The sequence below is a fragment of the Tachyglossus aculeatus genome, chromosome 12, assembly GCF_015852505.1.
Source record: "Tachyglossus aculeatus isolate mTacAcu1 chromosome 12, mTacAcu1.pri, whole genome shotgun sequence".
In the NCBI taxonomy this organism is placed as follows: domain Eukaryota; kingdom Metazoa; phylum Chordata; class Mammalia; order Monotremata; family Tachyglossidae; genus Tachyglossus; species Tachyglossus aculeatus.
Window position 1 is genome coordinate 36,240,817 of NC_052077.1, and position 20,252 is coordinate 36,261,068.

General features: G+C 50.4%; 1 protein-coding gene across 2 annotated transcripts in view; it reads left to right on the forward strand.

The window, feature by feature from the left end:
* Window positions 1–4,150: 4,150 nt before the first annotated feature.
* Window positions 4,151–20,252, forward strand: part of GALNT7 (polypeptide N-acetylgalactosaminyltransferase 7) — a 139,606-nt gene continuing 123,504 nt past the window's right edge. For both annotated transcript variants that reach the window (XM_038755164.1, XM_038755163.1), the window contains exon 1: window positions 4,151–4,313. In XM_038755164.1, coding sequence (XP_038611092.1) covers window positions 4,185–4,313 — 129 coding nt within the window. In that variant the 5' untranslated portion in view covers window positions 4,151–4,184. The remainder of the gene's footprint in view (window positions 4,314–20,252) is intronic.

Here is a 20,252-nt window from a genome sequence, read left to right on the forward strand (position 1 = left end):
ATGTTATTTAATCTAGGGGTTGGGTATTGTAAAGAGGGTATAAAAGTCTAGATTCCCCCCGCCCCCTCGAAGTAGGCCTGGCAATGACTGTAGGTGGAATAAATGTTTTCTGAAAAGAACCCAGCACGGCAAATTAGTAAAACTGACAGCACCCCCATCCAAACTGCATGAACCCATTCGTCATGGAGATGCCTGGGAGTCAGAAGGACTTGGGTTCTAATCTCAGCTCAGCCTCAGGTCTCCTGTGTGACCTTGGGCAAGTCACTTCACTTCTCTGGGTCGCAGTCACCTCATCTGTAAAAGGGGGACTAAGACTGTGAGCCCTAATAATAATGGCATTTATTAAGCGCTTACTATGTACAAAGCACTGTTCTAAGCACTGGGGAGGTTACCAGGTGATCAGGTTGTCCCATGGGGGGCTCACAGTCTTAATCCCCATTTTACAGATGAGGGAACTGAGGCACAGAGAAGTTACTTGCCCAAAGTCACAGCTGACAATTGGCGGAGCCGGGATTTGAACCCATGACCTCTGACTCCAAAGCCCGTGCTCTTTCCACTGAGCCACACTGCTTGGTGAGACAGGGGCCATGTCCAACCTGATTATCTTGTATCTACCCTGGCGCTTAGTATTCATTCATTCGTATTTCTTGAGTGCTTACTGTGTGCAGAGCACTGTACTAAGCACTTGGGAGACCACAGTGCAACAATAGACACACTCCCTACCCACAACGTGTTTACAGTCTATTCATTCAATTCAATCGTATTTATTGAGTGCTGTGTGCAGAACCCTGTACTAAGCGCTTGGGAAAGTACAATACAGCAATAGAGACAATTCCTGTGCACAACAGGTTTACAGTCTAGAGGGGGACAGACATCAAAACAAGTAAACAGGCATCAATAAAAACAGAATTGTATATATATAAGTGCTGGGGGGTGGGTCAAGGGGAAGCAAAGTGGCTTAGTGGAAGGAGTCCGGGCTTGGGAGTCAGAGGTTGTGGGTTCTAATCCCTGCTCCACCACTTGTTTGCTGTGGGACTTTGGGCAAGTCACTTAACTTCTCTGTGCCTCAGTTAGCTCATCTGTAAAATGGGAATGATGACTGTGAGCCCCACGTGGCGCAACCTGATTACCTGTATCTACCCCAGTGCTTAGAACAATGCTCGGACCATAGTAAGCGCTTAACAAAGACCATCATTATCATTATTATTAATTATTATTATTACTTCACTTTTCTCTGGACCAGTGACCGCATCTGTAAAACGGGGATTAAGACTGTGAGCCTCACGTGGGATAACCCGATTACTTTGTAATAATGATGGTATTTGTTCAGTCATTCATTCATTCAACCGTATTTAGTGAGCGCTTACTGTGTGCAGAGCACTGTACTAAGCGCTTGGGAAGTACAAGTTGGCAACATACAGAGACGGTCCCTACCCCACAGCGGGTTCACAGTCTAGCGCTTACTATGTGAAGAGCACTGTTCCAAGCGTATCCACCCCAGTGCTCAGAACAGTGCCTTCATTATTTACCGAGCATTTATTACGTGCAGATCACTGTAGTGTTCGGCACATAGTAAGCGCTTACCAAATGCTGTAATTATTATTAATTATCATTAATTATTAGCACACTGTCCACTGCTTAAAAACACCCTAAAAAGTTTGACCCTCTCTGTCTTAGTCGTCGGGTGGAAGGGCAGGATTTAGGATCTTGTGAGAGCTAAGGGAAAGTGGAGAAAGTGCAATGGCAGGCTCTGCAGCTGCAGCTGCCCGGGCACGGCTGGCATATTTACACAAGCCACCTGGTCCTTTCGGTTACAAATCCACCTCCTTAAGGAGACGTGTGAAAAAGATGGGCGATCAATAAGAAAGATCCTCCGGGCTACAAATCGGCCACGTGGAGCTGCTGCTGCTGCTGCCACTTCCTGGTTTCTGCCACCTCCTCCTCCAGCTCAGCCCTTGGAGAGGCAAGGGAATGGGGGAGGAAAAGGCAGCACAACCGGCCAGAAGGGCCCTGGCTTTTGGTGGAAATAGCACGGGCTGTGGAGTCTGAGGTCATGGGTTCAAATCCCAGCTCTGCCAATTGTCAGCTGTGTGACTTTGAGCAAGTCACTTAACTTCTCTGGGCCTCAGTGACCTCATCTGGAAAATGAGGATGAAGACTGTGAGTTCCCTGCGGGACAACCTGATCACCTTGTAACCTCCCCAGCGCTTAGAACAGTGCTTTGCACGTAGTAAGCGCTTAATAAATGCCATCATTATTATTATTATGCAAATCCCGGTTCTGCCAACTGTCAGCTGTGTGACTTTGGGCAAGTCACCTAACTTCTCTGGGCCTCAGTTACCTCATCTGGAAAATAGGGATTAAGACTGTGAGCCTCCCGTGAGACAACCTGATCACCTTGAAACCTCCCCAGCGTTTAGAACAGTGCTTTGTACATAGTGAGCGCTTAATAAATGCCATCGTTATTATTATTATTCAACGGGTGAAGGCGGGATGCCACCCCAAGGGGCAAGGCAGGGAAGGGAGGGAAAAAAAGTTGGTGCCTCTGCCGGACTGGCCTGCAGGGCACAGCTGAGTTGGCAAGGGGGACGGGGAATTTATTTTTTTGGTGGGGTGGACGGGCACAGCCAGCCAGGAAAGAGGAGTAGGAGCAGGAAAGACCTAGACTCTGAAAAATAGAGAGGTGCAAGGCAGAAAGAAGAATGGGGAGGGGAGGTGGTATAATAATAATTATAATAGTAATAATAGTATTTGTTAAGCGCTTACTATGTGCCAAACACTTGGGTAGATACAAGGTGATCAGGTTGCCCCACGTGGGGCTCAATCTAAAACCCCATTTTACAGATGAGGAAACTGGGGCCCAGAAAAGTCAAGTGGCTGGCCCAAGGTCACACAGCAGACAAGTGGCAGAGCCGGAATTCGAACCCACGACCTCCAACTCCCAAGCCCGGGCTCTTGGCACTAAGCCACGGTGCCAGGGATTCGAGGGGGGCAGCCTGGGGCTGGGAAGTGCAATTGGCTGCACTTGGGGGGGAGGGTCCTGGGGGGAGGAGGAGAGTGAGGAAGAAGAGGAGAGTGAGGAAGAAGAGGAGAGTGAGGAAGAAGAGGAGGGGGAAGAGGCCAGTGGGTGTTGGGAGCTGAAAGAGCAGGGTGCAGAGAGCGTGGGGAGAGGAGGGGGAGGAAGAAGAAGAGGAGCAAGAGGAGGGGGAGGAAAGAGGAGAAGGGGGAGGAAGAAGAAGAGCGGGCGGGGGAGGAGGGTGGAAGAGGAGCAAGGGGGAAGGAAGAGGAGGGGAGGAAGAAGAAGAGCAGGGGAGAAGGAGGAGGAGGGGAGGAAGAAGAAGAGCAGGAGGTAGAAGAGGAGCAAGAGGAGGGGGAGAAAAGAGGAGAAGGGGGAGGAAGAAGAAGAGCAGGGGGAGGAGGAGGGGGTGGAAGAGGAGCAAGGGGGGGAGGAAGAAGAAGAGCAGGGGAGGAGGAGGTGGGGAGGAAAAAGAAGAGCAGGGGGGAAGAAGAGGAGCAAGAGGAGGGGGAGGAAAGAGGAGAAGGGGGAGGAAGAAGAAGAGCAGGGGGAGGAGGGGGTGGAAAAGGGGCAAGGGGGGAAGGAAGAGGAGGGGAGGAAGAAGAAGAGCAGGGAAGAAGGAGGAGGGGGGAGGAAGAAGAATACCAGGGGGAGGAAGGAGGGGGTGGAAGAGGAGCAAGGGGGGAAGGAGGAGGGGGGGGGAAGAGGAGCAAGGGGGGAAGGAGGAGGAGGGGGTGGAAGAGGAGCAAGGGGGGAAGGAGGAGGAGCAAGGGGAGGAGGAGGAAGAAGAGCACGGGAGAGGAAGAGGAGGAGGAAGAGGAGGAAGAAGAGGAGCAGGGGGAGGAGGGAGAGGGCAGTGAGTGTTGGGAGCTGAAAGGGCAGGGCGCGGAGGCGGTGGGGGGAGGAGGAGGAGGAGGAGGAGGAGGAGGAGGAGGAGGAGGCGGGAGAAGCAGCGGCTGCAGCAGCAGCAGGAGCAGCAGCGGCGGCGGATCGTGTGTGAGCTGCGGCTCGGCTCGGCTCGGCGGAGCTCGGCTCGGCTCAGCTCGGCGGCGCTCCGCTCCGCTCCGGTTCCCGGGGTGCCCGGGGGTGCCCGGCGGTGCGGTCCGGCCCGGCCCGGCCCGGCGGTGCCCGGCCCGGCGGTGCCCGGCCCGTGTGTGTGTTTGGGACGATGCGGCTGAAGGCCGGGCTCCTGTTACGCAGTTTGGTGGTGCTGGGCGGCTTCCTGGGGCTGCTGCTGCTCTGGTCGTCGCTGGCCCCCCGCCCGGACGGAGGACACGGCCCGCTCGGGCCCCAAACGGTCAGCCATCCCCAACCCACCCCACCCCCAAACTTCGGACTGCGGGGAGGGGGGCGGGGGGGTCTGCGTGTGTGTGTGTGTGTGTGCGTGTGTGTGTGTGTGTGCGTGTGTGTGCGTGCGTGCATGGTGGGCCGGGCTCCGGCTGGCCCCGTCGGGGTCCCGGGATCCCCGGGAGGGTTGATCGGGAGCGTTGGGCTGGAGGTCCGCGCCCGGGCCGCCTAGCGGGGCCGGACGGGGACAAACAGTCTCCTCCCCTTCCCGGCTCCGCTCCCCCCATCACCCTTTTCTTCCTCCTCCTCCTCCTCCTCCCCCTCCCGCACTTCTCCCTCCTCCCCTTGCACCTCGTCCTCCTCCTTCTCTTCTTCCTTCCCCTGCTCCTCTCCCTCCTCTTCTTCCTCCCCCCGCTCCTCTCCCTCCTCCCCCCCGCTCCTCTCCCTCCTCTTTTTCCCCCTCCTCCCCGCCCCCCTTCCTCCTCCTTGCACCTCTTCCTCCTTCTCCCCCTGCTCCTGCCCTCCCCCTGCTCCTCCTCCCCCTCCTCCTTCCCCTGTTCTTCTTCCTCTTCCTCCCCCTGCTCCTCTTCCTTTTAGACTGTGAGCCCACTGTTGGGTAGGGACCGTCTCCCTCTGTTGCCAACTTGTACTTCCCAAGCGCTTAGTACAGTGCTCTGCACACAGTAAGCGCTCAATAAATACGATTGATTGATTCCTCCTTCTCCCCCTGCTCCTCCTCTTCCACTTCTCCTTCCTCCCACACTTCCCCCTGTTCCTCCTCCTCCTCCTCCCCCTGCTCCTCCTCTCCCTCCTCCCCTGCTCCTCCTCCTCCTCCTCCTCCTCCCCCTGCCCCTTCTGTCCCTCTCGTCTCCCCCTCCTCCCTCCCCCAAGCCCCGGGGAGTTTCCCCCCAGTCCCCGCCCGAGGCGGTTCGGCGGGAGGGCCGGGGGTGCGGTGCCCCCGGGGAGGGGGGGGGGAGGAAGAGAAGGGCTCCTGGGGGGTGCAGCAGCCCAGAACCCCGGCCGCCCGACCACCCAGCTCATCCCCCCCCCCCCCCCCCGCGGCCCACCCGCCCGGCCATCCGGCTTCAGTACCCAGCCCACTGACCACCCGCCCCCCCCCCCCCCCCCCCCGGCATCCAGCTCAGTGCCCTCAGTGCCCACCCCACAGAACCCCAGGCATCCAGCTCGGTACCCATCCCATAGACCTCCCCCAGGGCATCCTGCTCGGTACGGTACCCATCCCATAGACCTCCCCCAGGGCATCCTGCTCAGTGCCCACCCCACAAGCCCTCCCGGGCATCCAGTTCATTGCCCATCCCGCAGACCCCCCGGGCATCCAGTTCATTGCCCATCCCGCAGACCCCCCGGGCATCCAGTTCATTGCCCATCCCGCAGACCCCCCGGGCATCCAGTTCATTGCCCATCCCGCAGACCCCCCGGGCATCCACTTCATTGCCCATCCCGCAGACCCCCCCGCGCATCCCCTTCATTGCCCATCCCGCAGACCCCCCGGGCATCCAGTTCATTGCCCATCCCGCAGACCCCCCGGGCATCCAGTTCATTGCCCATCCCGCAGACCCCCCGGGCATCCACTTCATTGCCCATCCCGCAGACCCCCCGGGCATCCAGTTCATTGCCCATCCCGCAGACCCCCCGGGCATCCAGTTCATTGCCCATCCCGCAGACCCCCCCGGGCATCCACTTCATTGCCCATCCCGCAGACCCCCCGGGCATCCACTTCATTGCCCATCCCGCAGACCCCCCCGGGCATCCACTTCATTGCCCATCCCGCAGACCCCCCGGGCATCCACTTCATTGCCCATCCCGCAGACCCCCCCGGGCATCCACTTCATTGCCCATCCCGCAGACCCCCCGGGCATCCAGTTCATTGCCCATCCCGCAGACCCCCCGGGCATCCACTTCATTGCCCATCCCGCAGACCCCCCGGGCATCCACTTCATTGCCCATCCCGCAGACCCCCCGGGCATCCAGTTCATTGCCCATCCCGCAGACCCCCCCGGGCATCCAGTTCATTGCCCATCCCGCAGACCCCCCCGGGCATCCACTTCATTGCCCATCCCGCAGACCCCCCCGGGCATCCAGTTCATTGCCCATCCCGCAGACCCCCCGGGCATCCAGTTCATTGCCCATCCCGCAGACCCCCCCGGGCATCCACTTCATTGCCCATCCCGCAGACCCCCCCGGGCATCCACTTCATTGCCCATCCCGCAGACCCCCCGGGCATCCACTTCATTGCCCATCCCGCAGACCCCCCGGGCATCCACTTCATTGCCCATCCCGCAGACCCCCCGGGCATCCAGTTCATTGCCCATCCCGCAGACCCCCCGGGCATCCACTTCATTGCCCATCCCGCAGACCCCCCCGGGCATCCACTTCATTGCCCATCCCGCAGACCCCCCGGGCATCCACTTCATTGCCCATCCCGCAGACCCCCCGGGCATCCACTTCATTGCCCATCCCGCAGACCCCCCCGGGCATCCACTTCATTGCCCATCCCGCAGACCCCCCGGGCATCCAGTTCAGTGCCCCTCCCGCAGACCCCCCGGGCATCCACTTCATTGCCCATCCCGCAGACCCCCCCGGGCATCCAGTTCATTGCCCATCCCGCAGACCCCCCCGGGCATCCAGTTCATTGCCCATCCCGCAGACCCCCCCGGGCATCCACTTCATTGCCCATCCCGCAGACCCCCCGGGCATCCACTTCATTGCCCATCCCGCAGACCCCCCGGGCATCCACTTCATTGCCCATCCCGCAGACCCCCCGGGCATCCAGTTCATTGCCCATCCCGCAGACCCCCCGGGCATCCAGTTCATTGCCCATCCCGCAGACCCCCCCGGGCATCCACTTCATTGCCCATCCCGCAGACCCCCCGGGCATCCACTTCATTGCCCATCCCGCAGACCCCCCGGGCATCCACTTCATTGCCCATCCCGCAGACCCCCCGGGCATCCAGTTCATTGCCCATCCCGCAGACCCCCCGGGCATCCAGTTCATTGCCCATCCCGCAGACCCCCCGGGCATCCACTTCATTGCCCATCCCGCAGACCCCCCGGGTATCCAGCTCAGTGCCCACCCCGCAGAACCCCCGGGCATCCAGCTCAGTGCCCACCCCGCAGAACCCCCGGGCATCCAGCTCAGTGCCCACCCCTCAGAACCCCTGGGCATCCAGCTCAGTGCCCACCCCGCAGAACCCCCGGGCATCCAACTCAGTGCCCACCCCGCAGAACCCCCGGGCATCCAGCTCAGTGCCCACCCCGCAGAACCCCCGGGCATCCAGCTCAGTGCCCACCCCGCAGAACCCCCGGGCATCCACTTCATTGCCCATCCCGCAGACCTCCCGGGCATCCACTTCATTGCCCATCCCGCAGACCCCCCGGGCATCCAGCTCAGTGCCCACCCCGCAGAACCCCCCGGGCATCCAGCTCAGTGCCCACCCCGCAGAACCCCCGGGCATCCAGCTCAGTGCCCACCCCTCAGAACCCCCGGACATCCAGCTCAGTGCCCACCCCGCAGAACCCCCGGGCATCCAACTCAGTGCCCACCCCGCAGAACCCCCGGGTATCCAGCTCAGTGCCCACCCCGCAGAACCCCCGGGCATCCAGCTCAGTGCCCACCCCGCAGAACCCCCGGGTATCCAGCTCAGTGCCCACCCCGCAGAACCCCCGGGTATCCAGCTCAGTGCCCACCCCGCAGAACCCCCGGGTATCCAGCTCAGTGCCCACCCCGCAGAACCCCTGGGTATCCAGCTCAGTGCCCACCCCGCAGAACCCCTGGGTATCCAGCTCAGTGCCCACCCCGCAGAACCCCTGGGTATCCAGCTCAGTGCCCATCCCACAGAACCGCCAGGTATCCAGCTCATTGCCCATCCCGCAGACCCCCCAGGCATCCAGCTCGGCGCCCATCCCACAGACCACCTAGGCATCCAGCGCAGGGCCCACTCCACAGACCCCCCTCGGGCATCCAGCTCGGTGCCCATACCACAGACACTCCCCCTCAGGCATCCAGCTCGGTGCCCCTACCACAGACACCGCCCCCCGGGCATCCAGCTCAGTGCCCACCCCGCGGACCCCCAGGCATCCAGCTAGGTGCCCACCCTGCAGACCCCCCAGCTCTGTTCCTTGGGCAGCTACACGGGAGGCCGTGGCCCCGGCAACTAGAGATGCTCTGCACCTTCTGTCCTGAAGGTCCCCCGGTTCTCCTCCATAAGCCCTTAGAACAATGCTGTGCACATAGTAAGCGCTCGATAAATACCATCGATTGATCGAGCTCATCGTCCCCTCGGCTTGCTCCTCGATTTCCTTCTCCAACATCTGAGGGGGAAAAGGGGAGAGGGAAGATCCCTTGGCAATCTCCCGAGGTACTCACTCGCTTGGCCCACGCTGCCTTTCCCCGCGTCTGTGAGTCTATAGAAAAGTTGGGGTCAAGGGTAAGTGGAGCAGGTGGAAGAATGGACACCAAAACTGAGCTGCTCGGTGGCCATCGAGGCTCAAGACCAGCCTGGTCATTCCCTCTTGGCAAAATCCTTTTTAAGTGAAAACCGCGTGGGCAAGATGAGCCCCTCACTCCCTCCTCCAATTTAGCCTCATCCTTTCCCTCTCCCCAGTGTCTACAGCAATTTTGGAGCATTCCCACCCTCTCTCCTGGTCCTAGAAACTGTCCGGGTGGGTGAACAGAGTGGGAACTCAACCTGACCCCCATCCCCGAAGTGAATTCTTGACGGGTTTGGGTCCAGGCTGGAGGAACCTAAAGGATGTGGAAGGTGATGAGCTTGTTTCTTCCTCTTACCACGTTTTTAGGCCTGAGGGATTGAGAGCCAAGTTTTCGGGGGTTGGAATTTCCATGGCTTAGGGGACAAGAGCCCAGGCTTGAGAGTCAGAGGATGTAGGTTCTAATCCCGGTTCCCCCTACTTATCTGCTGTGTGACCTTGGGCAAGCCGCTTCACTTCTCTGTGCCTCAGTTACCTTATCCGTACAGTAGGGATTAAGGCCGTGGGACAACCTGATTACCTTGATGACCTGATTACCTATCCCTGTGTTTAGAACAGTGCTTGGCACCTAGTAAGTATTTAACAAATACCCTATTAATTATTATTATTATAAGCTCTCCATTTTGCTAATAAGGAAGGGAAGATGTGAAAAATTTTCAAATGTTTTCCCCTTCTGCACTCTACCTCCTTCTAGAGGTAGTCTGATTTGAGCCTGGTCTGAGCTTGCAAAACGGTTTCTTGCAAAACCACTTCTCAGCCTTTTCACACCCGCAAGTGCTGTGCCACAGGCTGCTGTTGAACAGTTAAAAGGTGACCGTTGGCATGTCGGTCTATGGAGTCAAGGTACAATTTCAACACATCACCATCTTTCCCAAGACCCTGACTGCATTCCAAATGTTGTTCGTGGAGAAATTGTACAGGTGAAATGTGGAGGCTGAAATCCGTCTGTTGACTCTACCAGGCAGGGAGCAGCCTGAAAAGTAGTAGCCACATTTTCTTTTTTTTCTTAAATCATGTGTGGCATTGCAGTGTCTTCACTCAAGAGGATAATAGGTTCCCTCTTTTGTAGGTTAGTTGGTTAAAAAAAAATGCCAGCTGTTTAAACTACCAGCTGCTCTTTGCGTTTGCGGGCCTGGCAGAAGTCTCAAGATTAGACTCCCAAGGAACTCAGATAGAAATTACTGCAGTTAGGATGTTTTTCTTCTTCCAAGATGAGGTGTAGCCCTAGTTTGTTTTGGACAAAATCACTCTTCAGTTCCCATAGAGAGAGAACTCCCGGCGAGGCTCTGCGGTGTCTCTCGAAAGCACACCGGATTCCCCTAAAATTATAAAATAAATAAACATTCCTGGGTTGGCATCCTGGAATGCCAGGTGTTAGCCGGGAGTGAATTATTCCGCTTGAGTTAAAAGCCCCAGAACTGAAAGGTTGATGCTGGAAATGCCGACGGACCTTTAGCCAGTCTGTTCTAATAAATTGAGTATTGGGAAGAAACTGTCTGATAGCTACTATTTCCCTGCTTGTGCAATTCTTACTTCATTCAAGCCAGCTAGATTTGGAGATAGTGGGCCTGGAACTAATTCGGTCACCCCTCCTAGTTGAAGATTTATTTATTTACTTCATATGAAGCAAGTTGGAGCAGGTTTCAAATGAATAATACCCTAATGAGGACAAGTCATCGCTCTAAGACTGTCACTGTCGTGATTATCCATGCAAGTTCAGCTTTTCACGGTCCCTTTGTCTTTATTTATTTTACTTGTACATATCTATTCTATTTATTTTATTTTGTTAATATGTTTTGTTTTGTTCTCTGTCTCCCCCTTCTAGACTGTGAGCCCACAGTTGGGTAGGGACCGTCTCTATATGTTGCCAACTTGTACTTCCCAAGCGCTTAGTACAGTGCTCTGCACACAGTAAGCGCTCAATAAATACGATTGATTGATTGTACTATTTATTCATTCATTGAATCGTATTCATTCATTCAGTGTATTTATTGAGCGCTTACTGCGTGCAGGGCACTGTGCTAAGTGCTTGGGAAGTACAAATCGTCAACATATAGAGATGGTCCCTCCCCAACAATGGGCTCACAGTCTAGAAGGGGGAAATAGACAACAGAACAAAACAAGTAGATAGGCGTCAATACCATCAGAATAAATTGAATTATAGCTCTAATAGAATTATACTTTACTATCTATTTATAACCTGAAAAAGTGTCTGATTTACCTTGACCATCAGTTTCATTTCAAGTGGAGTCTCAGATCGAAGCTATTTGGAATAGGGAGAAGTGTCTCCTTATCCCTCTCTAATCCCCTCTCTGCCTCTTGTCCGCAAGTCACTTCACTTCTCTGTGCCTCAGTTCCCTCATTTGTAAAATGGGGACTGACTGTGAGCCCTGTGTGGGACAGGGACTGTGTCTAACCCCAGTGTTTAGAACAGTGCCTGGCACATAGCAAGCGCTTAATAAATACCATATTTATTGTTATTATTATTATGTCACTGAGACCCCAAACATAACAAAAAAAAAACCCTCTCTAACCAGCTGGATCTCTGCATCTTAGTTGATTGGTTTCTGAAGGGTTTTTAGGGATATTTTATCTTCCAGGCTTGTTCACCCAATGCCTATTACACTGGTTTCAGGCTCATAAAGAAAAAAAATCACTTAGCCTTTAAAACCGAATGAACATGAGTCTGAGTTGTTTGCAGCCCGAAAGACAGATAGGTCCTGGCCTGCTTCAAGGTTATTTTGGGAACTCGGGAAGGAAAGAATGACTGTGATGGAGTCAGGCCTCACTACAACCTGAAAAATCCTATTTTATCTATTTATTTTTTAATCTCACACTGGGCCTTGAGAGGAGTACCTATTCTGGCGACTCGCCCAAACCGAGAAGTAAATTAAGCTGAGGCATGGAAAAATTAAGAGGGGAGGGCTTGCTGATGCGAGCTCTGCGCTTGCTGAGGAATCTTCTTTCAGGTGTATCATCCATTTAGGGATTGCGGGGTTTCGGGTGAGTGTTAGCAAGGATTTATTGTATAAATGTCACAGAAATGCCCTCCACTACCTCCTGCCCCCCAAAATGAGCATCTGTTCATCCAGTGAATTAAGAACAGCCGGAAAGATGCAGGCAGAGAGGGAAGTCAAACTGACCTCCCCATGGTTCCCTAGATCCTGGTCTCGTCCCCCCACCGATCTTGCCTCCTGTCCCCCTCCCTGCCAGCTCCCCCAACCAAAGATACCAGCCGGAATGGAATTTCTTGGCGTTAAATTAAATTGGCCTGTGAAGCAGCATGGCTCAGTGGAAAGAGCCCGGGCTTTGGAATCAGAGGTCATGGGTTCAAATGTCGGCTCTGCCACTTGTCAGCTGTGTGACTTTGGGCAAGTCACTTCACTTCTCTGGGCCTCAGTTACCTCATCTGTAAAATGGGGATTAAGACTGTAACCCCTCCGTGGGACAACCTGATCACCTTGTAACCTCCCCAGCACTTAGAACAGTGTTTTGCACATAGTAAGTGCTTAATAAATGCCATTATTATTATTAGTAGTAGTAGTAGTACTGAAGTGCTGTGCATCCAGGCAACATTCAGCAAATATTTGTTGACTGACAGATAACTGCATTTGGACCACTTGTCATGGTTTACAGATCCTATAATAATGAGTTGAAAAGGGGTGGGTGTATGTGTTGCGTGCGTGTCATTTTGTGTGGCTACTTTGTTTTGTTGGTGCCCGGAGGCTTGTAATCACATGAACGAGGAAAGAAAGAAAAAAGAAAAAAAAGCTTCCATATTTGAGGTTGAGAGAACTTTCTCCTGCAGAATAGTAGGCAGTATTTAATTTATACGGTGTGTGGCTTTAGGGGAAAAGAGATGATAGCAAACCTGCCCATTCAGCGTGCAGGTAATCTAATTTTTTTTTAATGAGATCTCATGCTTAATTATAGTAAAGGTTTTTTTCTCGGCAAAGTGCATTGGGAGAAACTGCAGCAACCTGGGGCTGAAATCTTGTTAAAATGGAAAGAACCTGTGCAAATGCTTCATTTACTAAGAATTCCAGAATATTTTGGAGATGAGAAATGTCCTATTACAGATTCCCTTCTGGGTTCCCCAGTCCTTGTGCTGCTCTCAAGGAAGACTCCTGAGAAAGCATTTTTAAGCCTGCCAGTGGCAAGACCCAGTTCAGTTCAGTGAATGAAAGAATGGGAAGGAGAGAAAAATTGAACTGCCCGTTACCAAAAGAGGTTTGGGGAGCTGTTGCAGAAGTGCCTCTGTTTTCCAAATACGGAAGGAAGAATCAGCTTCAAAATTAAAGCGAAGGAATGGGATCGTGCAGTTGCCAGGGATATTTAAAACGGGAAGAATTGGACCAGAGAGCACAGAGATTCTGAATGTGAATGAATTGGATGAGCTGATCGTAAACCTGGAGCTGAACAGAAGTGAAAGCTGGAAAAGGTGGACTACTGATCCCAAGAGAGTTATCTCATCAGCTTAGTTTGCCAGGCGTTAGGCATTTAGAATTGGCGAGCGTTTGGATTTGATGTAGTTTTAGCTATCCTTCTATTCTCCACTTACACCCACTCCCTTGGAGAACTCATTCACTCCCGTGGCTTCAACTACCAGCTGTATGTGGAGATTCCCAAATTTACCTCTCCAGCCCTGATCGCTTTCCATCTCCGCAGTCTCGCACTTCCTCCTGCCTTCGGGACATCTCTACCTGGATGTCCTGCTGACACCTCAAACTTAATATGAGCAAAACAGAACTCCTTATCTTCCCACCCAAACCCTGTCCTTCCCTTCACTTTAGACAACACCGTTAGGCTCCCTATCTCACAAGCCCGTAACCTTGGCATTATCCTCGACTCATCTCTTTCACCCCACGTGCTCAATCTGTCTCTAAATCCTGTTCATTCATTCATTCAATCGTATTTATTGAGCGCTTACTGTGTGCAGAGCACTGTACTAAGCACTTGGGAAGTACAAGTTGGCAACATATAGAGACGGTCCCTACCCAACAACGGGCTCACAGTTTAGAAGAGGGAGACAGACAACAAAACAAAACATGTGGACAGGTGTCAATTCATCAGAATAAATAGAAGTAAGATTCCACCTTCACAACATTGCTGCAATTCACCCTTTCCTCTGCATCCAAACTACTATTATGCTGCTCCAAACACGTATCCAATCCTTCCTTCACTACTGCATTGGCCTCCTTGCAGACCTTCCTGTCTCTTCCCACTTCAGTCCATACTTCACCCTGCTGCTCGGACCGTTTTTCTACCAAGCCATTCAGTCCATGTTTCTCTGCTCTTCAAGAACTTCCAGTGGTTGCCCATCCACCTCCACATCAAACAGAAACTACTTCTGTAGGCTTTAATGCACTTAATCACCTTGCCCCCTCCTACCGTACCTTGCTGATTTTTCTGCTACAGTCCAACGTGCACACTTCACTCCTCTAGCACCAGCTGGCTCACTGTGTTTCGATTCTGTCCATCTTGCCGCTGACCCCCTGCCCACATCCTGCCTTTAGCCTGGAACTCCCTCTCCCTCTATAATACGGCAGGCAAGCAGTCTACCTACCTTCAAAACCCTCCTAAAATCACATGTCCTCTGAGGCATTCCCAGACTAAGTTCATTTTCCCCCTACTATCTCTCCCTTCCACAACACCCTTGCACTCGATATCCACCCCATCCTTAGCCCCACAGCACTTATGTACGTAGCTTTGATTTATTTATATTTTGTCTGTCTTCCCCTCTAGACTGTGAGATCCATGTGGACCGTGAACATACATGCCAGCACTGTGGTATTGTACTTTCCCAAGCGCTTAGTTCAGTCATGGGTTCAAATCCTGGCTCCGCTGCTTGTCAGCAGTGTGACTTTGGGCAAGTCACTTAACTTCTCTGTGCCTCAGTTACCTCATCCATAAAAGGGGGATTAAGATTGTGAGCCCCACATGGGACAACCTGATCACCTTGTATCCTCCCCAGCGCTTAGAACAGTGCTTTACACGTAGTAAGCGCTTAACAAATACCACAATTATTATTATTATTATTCCCTAGAATATGAGCTTGTTGTGGGCTGGAATGTGTCTGTTGTTATATTGTACTCTCCCAAGCACTTAGTACAATGCTTTGCTCACAGCGCTCAGTAAATATGATTGCATGAGTGAATGCTCTGCACACAGTAAGCGCTCAGTGAATACCATTAATTGATTTATCCTGGCTTTTGATTTTTGTAACCTGTGTGGTGTCTGAGGGTTGTCAAGATTTCTCATTGGCCGACTTCAAATTAGAGGTTGAGGTAGGAAGCCATGTAAGGATTAGTGTCCAAAAACAAGGTCACCACAAAATATAAAGCCCTGAGAAACAGGTTTGCTCTTCAGGAAGAATCTTGTTTTAGAACCTTTTGTGATCCAAAATTTTAGGAATTTTGGCGGTGGGGGTGTGTCAGCACGGCTGTGTTAAAAGTCAACTCTGGGACTTTTGGGAAGCAGCAGTGTGGCTTAGTGGAAAGGGCATGGGGCTGAGAGTCAGAGGACCTGGGTTCTAATCACGGGCTCTGCCAGTTGTCTACTGTGTGACCTTGGGCAAGTCACTTTGCTTCTCTGGGCCTCAGTTACCTCATCTGTAAAAATGGAGATTAAGTCTGTGAGTCCCATATGGGACACGAAATGTGTCCAACCCAATTAGCCTAGTTCAGTGCCTGGCATGAAGCAAGTGCCTAACAAATGTCACTAAGAAAAAAAAAAAGAAAGAGCTTACTTTTTGCTTTCTTTCCCTACCTTCAGGAGCTCCTCTGAAATATATGTTCTGGAGTGAAATCTGAAATCTAATTTCTTATTTCATTGGCAATCTCTAATGTGAGCAAGGTGTATGAGCAGTAATTACAGATGTGCACCAGTCTAATAAACACCGCTCAGAAAGTTTCATTGTATGAAAGACTCAACCCCACCGGAACTCGAAATCTAAAGCCACCCCATTGACTCTAGCTATTGAAGTGAAACAGTAGCCCCTGAATGTTAATGTACCATGAGAGGCATTTTTGAACAATTTTTCAGTGTGGTAATGGAAGACTGGTAACAAGTTTCCTGTGCACTGAGTTTGTAACAACATAATGGAATGTCTCATGCTTCTGTGAGAATTCCTTTTTGGTAAATTCATGAACAGTGAAATACGGTGGAAGACAGAAGGAAAGCATAGAGGTACAGAAATGTCTCAACTGTGCATGATGTACGTTAGGTATGCATGTTAGTCATTGAAATGCTGTGTACAGCTCTCGTTCCCGAATTATTATTTCACTTCATATCTGGTTAAAGTTTAAAGTAGAGACTTGGAAGTTTCTAATTGTCGTGGTGTAATTTGATTTTTGCAAACCCGTTCTCTAAGTGCTTTAAGCATCATTAATGGTAGTGTTGTGTGCTGTCAATTTAATTGGAAAGTACTAGAGATGTCTGGAAAATCAATCCATAATGTTTATTGAGCACATGCTCCGTGCGGAGCACTATATTAAGTGTGTGGGAGAACCCTGTGATACCTACACTTTCTCAGGGGCTTAAATATTTTGTTGCTTCCTTCCCACAATTGTATTTGATAAATCCATTCTATAAAGTCTTCAGAAATGGGATTCAGGGAAATCAAATTGGACACATCTGCACAGTTTTAGAAAAAACATGACTCCGAAAAGTTGGGTTTTTTTTTTTCCACTCCTAGATCCCTTATAGCTAGAAAAATTTGTGGTCTTTTCTGCTCCTTCTTCTTGAGCTCCTTTGGGAGCTATAAGACGTCTTACAGAAATATGCTTTAACCTACCATCAGTCCAGCATCTAAGCACCGCAAGATATTCTGAACAGCCTTTTGGAAAGTGTAGTTGTATTCTTCGGTTTCACAGACTTTTGACATGCTGAGGATTGATTTTGATTATGCTTGCTTCAATATTCTTAGTTCTCTACCCCTAAATTTTTCTGCCTTTCACACAGCATTTAGCTACACTTGCCCATTAGAGGATTTTAATGATTATACTTTTTCAAAATTAAATAATCCCAAAGAATCATGCTTTTAGTCTCAAATACAGCTGGGGATATCACATGCTAGGTAGCATTTTGTTACCTCTGCAATCTGTTTTCATGGCATTAAATCTTTTCCTTTGAAAGTGAGCATTTAAAAAATCCCTCTTCAGGTCTATGCAAGCTCTTGCCAGGCTGATTTAAAATGAATAAAAAATCCATTAGATTTTTGGCAAATGAAACTCTCGTTCCACTCTCTCAATTATGGTGCAGAATAAATGACTACAAAATGGTTTTTAGCGTAATGGAATGGAAATGACCGAAATTTTATTGCTTCACATGTGCACATTTTTTTCTGCTGCAGTGACATGTTTAGTTTTTTCAACAAAACGAACGTTCTGGGGCAGAAGGCTAAAAATCTGATCCCTTGAAAAAAAATCTGTAAACTCTACAAAGAGGATCAGTTGTGGAAATAAGATAGAAGGTACTCTGACAAATATTCAAAGTGTATCTAGGTTTGTTTTTAATACAAACACTTTCAAGATCAGGAGTATTTATTTTTTAAAAAAAATTTAATCCAAAGCAGTGTGATGTAACTGTCTACAGCTAAATTAGGGTTTGGCAAATTGTCCTCCTGCTACACTCTCATATTTGTTTAACCCAGGGTAAGAATTTTGGGTATTGACTGAGATGGGATAAATTAAATTTTTAGTTAGATGTCCAGGTTTAGGGTTTGGTTTTTTTAAATACCCTCTCCTTGAGTGTTTGAAGATTTGAGGACAGTTTTAATTGCCTGCTTCCTTTGTGCTTTCCAAGAGTTACTCCTGGCAGAAGAATGCCAAATACAACTATCCAGGCAAACTACCCCTGTGATTTTAAATTGAAGTAAATAGCAATGTGTCTCTGGGAAATACAGATGTTTCACAATGGTGCACACATGTTTCAGAAAGGGCAATCATTGTATCTGACATCTCCTCCACTAAGTGGTAGTAGTGGAAAAAGTGAATGCTAAAATCTGGGCTCAGCCCTTTTCAGAAATCTCTTCCAAAAGATAAAGGGATGGTTTGCATCACATATTTCAATTTGCATGTACTGTTTCCAGTTGCTTAAGTAGTCCATCTGAAAGCAGATGTTGAGTGCCTCGGCCATTTCCTAGACAGTCTTAGGAAATGCTTAAATAATACCTAATGGAAAGCAGGTGAGAGTGCCAAGGAATTCATTAACTCCCTCTTTGCTATTATTGAACTTATCATTGATAATGATAAGCCTTAAGAACCAGCAATGAGCCATTCAGGGTGCGAGTTATAAACACTCCTGGCCAAGCCAAATAGTTTTGTGCTTGTTTTCTAAACAAATGCAGAAGCCTCCCTGATTTCCCCTCTTCCTTTGCAGCACAGGAAGCGCTCAGTAAGTACGATTGAATGAATGAATGAATCTTTGCCATTTTAAGATCAGGAAAGCCCCTTCCCAATTTCTCGACAGACACCTCTTCCCTCCTTCCTGGATGAAGGCCACCATTGCGGGGTGGGGGAGGAGGGGAGACTCTCGGTGGTGTTGGATGTCAACGTTGACTTCTTTCAAGGTCAGAGCCATCAGGACCGTTTGTTTAGCAGGTTGCTACAGAAACCACCCCCGCCATTTGGCCAAGAAGTTTGATGCCTCCGGAGAGCAGAGATTGCCTGCTGCAGAATTTCCAAACCGATATAGCTGAATTTTCTCAAAATGGGCCTGTGCTTTTGTAATGAAAGCGAATCAGATCAAAGCGGGTTGGAGAATTTTTAGTCTTCCTAAATCAGTATCCGTAGGTAGGCGACCATGTAGTAAAGGGGAAATAATTTGTTTTTAAAAATGGCAGGCACGGACTTCTGCTATGACATACATTGTATCACTGCTTAAAGTCTTCTTCCTTCCCCTTTCCCAGGCCCAGACAATCCCAGTTTCTGTTTGTTGCTGTGAGGTGGTTAGTGTAGACCAGATTGATTGAGGGAAACCTGTGATTGCAGTGCCCACATCTCCCACATCAAATCTTATTTTTTGGTTGAGGGAAGAAAGAAAGAACTTGGACCCACGGGGTTTGAGGGCAAGGCAAGCCCTGGTTTTGGCTACCAGAGTGGAGCTTCTAGTGGATAGGAGTTGCCTCCTTTTAAAATTGGTTCCTCCTCTAGAAGGACAACTTGGGATAGTCTGGCGGAAAGAGTATTGGGTTGGAAGATGGGAGGGTGGAGGCAGTGTAATAATAAATAATAATAATAATTGTGGCATTTGTTAAGCACTTACTTTTTTTTAAGAAATGGTATTTAAGTGCTTCGTATCTGCCAGGCGCTGTTAAGTGCTGGGGTAGATACAAGGTAATCATGTTGGATGCAGTCCATGTCCCATGTGGGGTTCATAGTCTTCATCCCCATTTTACAAATGAGGTAATTGAGGCACAGAGAAGTTAAGCAACTTGCCAAGCCAGACACTGTGCTAAGCGCTGGAGTGGATACAAGCAAATCAGGTTGGACACAGTCCACATGGGACTCACAATTTTAATCCCCATTTTACAGTTGAGGGAACTGAGGCACAGAGACGTGAAGTGACTTGCCCAAAGTAATACAGCAGACAAGTGGCGGAGCCCGGATTAGAACCCAGGTCCTTCTGATTCCCAGCTCATGCCCTTATCCACTAGGCCGCGTTGCTTCTCTGTAGCCAGAAAAGAGCAATCACTTTAAGTAATCTGTGCTTCCATTTCCCCACTACCAAATACATAGTGTTGCTACCACCTACTCCTCCCTGTCTCACAAGGGTTTGGGGAAAGATTAAATGTGAAAGTGCTTCTTTAAAGGAATAGAAATCTAAGAGGGTGGTGTCCTCTACATCAAGACCAATTGAGCCCTCTTGAAATTAAATTAGAATGGGGCTACCCACCTCAATTTAGCTGTTTTGCAAATGTGCCCTACACTTTTTTTAAAATGCAACTAGGAGTCATACTATGCAAGAGTTGCATGTGTTCCAAAACCTCCTATTAAAGAAAACTCACGCTATTTTGTAAAACTGCTTCGAGGTCATGTGCAAGCAGTTTCTTCCAAGGAGACAGCAAGCTCACACTTTCAGAAGAATGTTCCTGAATTTCCAAACGGCGTTCTAGTCAACCAGTCATATTTATTGAGTACTACTGTGTGCAGAGTACTGTACTAAGCGCTTGGCAGAGTTCAATTCAGCAATAAACAGACACATTCTCTGCCCTGCAACAGGCTTACAGTCTAGAGGAGGAGAATCAATCAATCAATCGTATTTATTGAGTGCTTACTGTGTGCAGAGCACTGTACTAAGCGCTTGGGAAGTACAAGTTGGCAACATAAGGAGAAGCATGGTGAAACTGAATGAAAGCTGCAGATTTTATTTAGCCTTGCAAATTTGCATCAGTCCTATTTTCATTTAAAATTCCATCTTCTGCTCTCCCCATTACCAC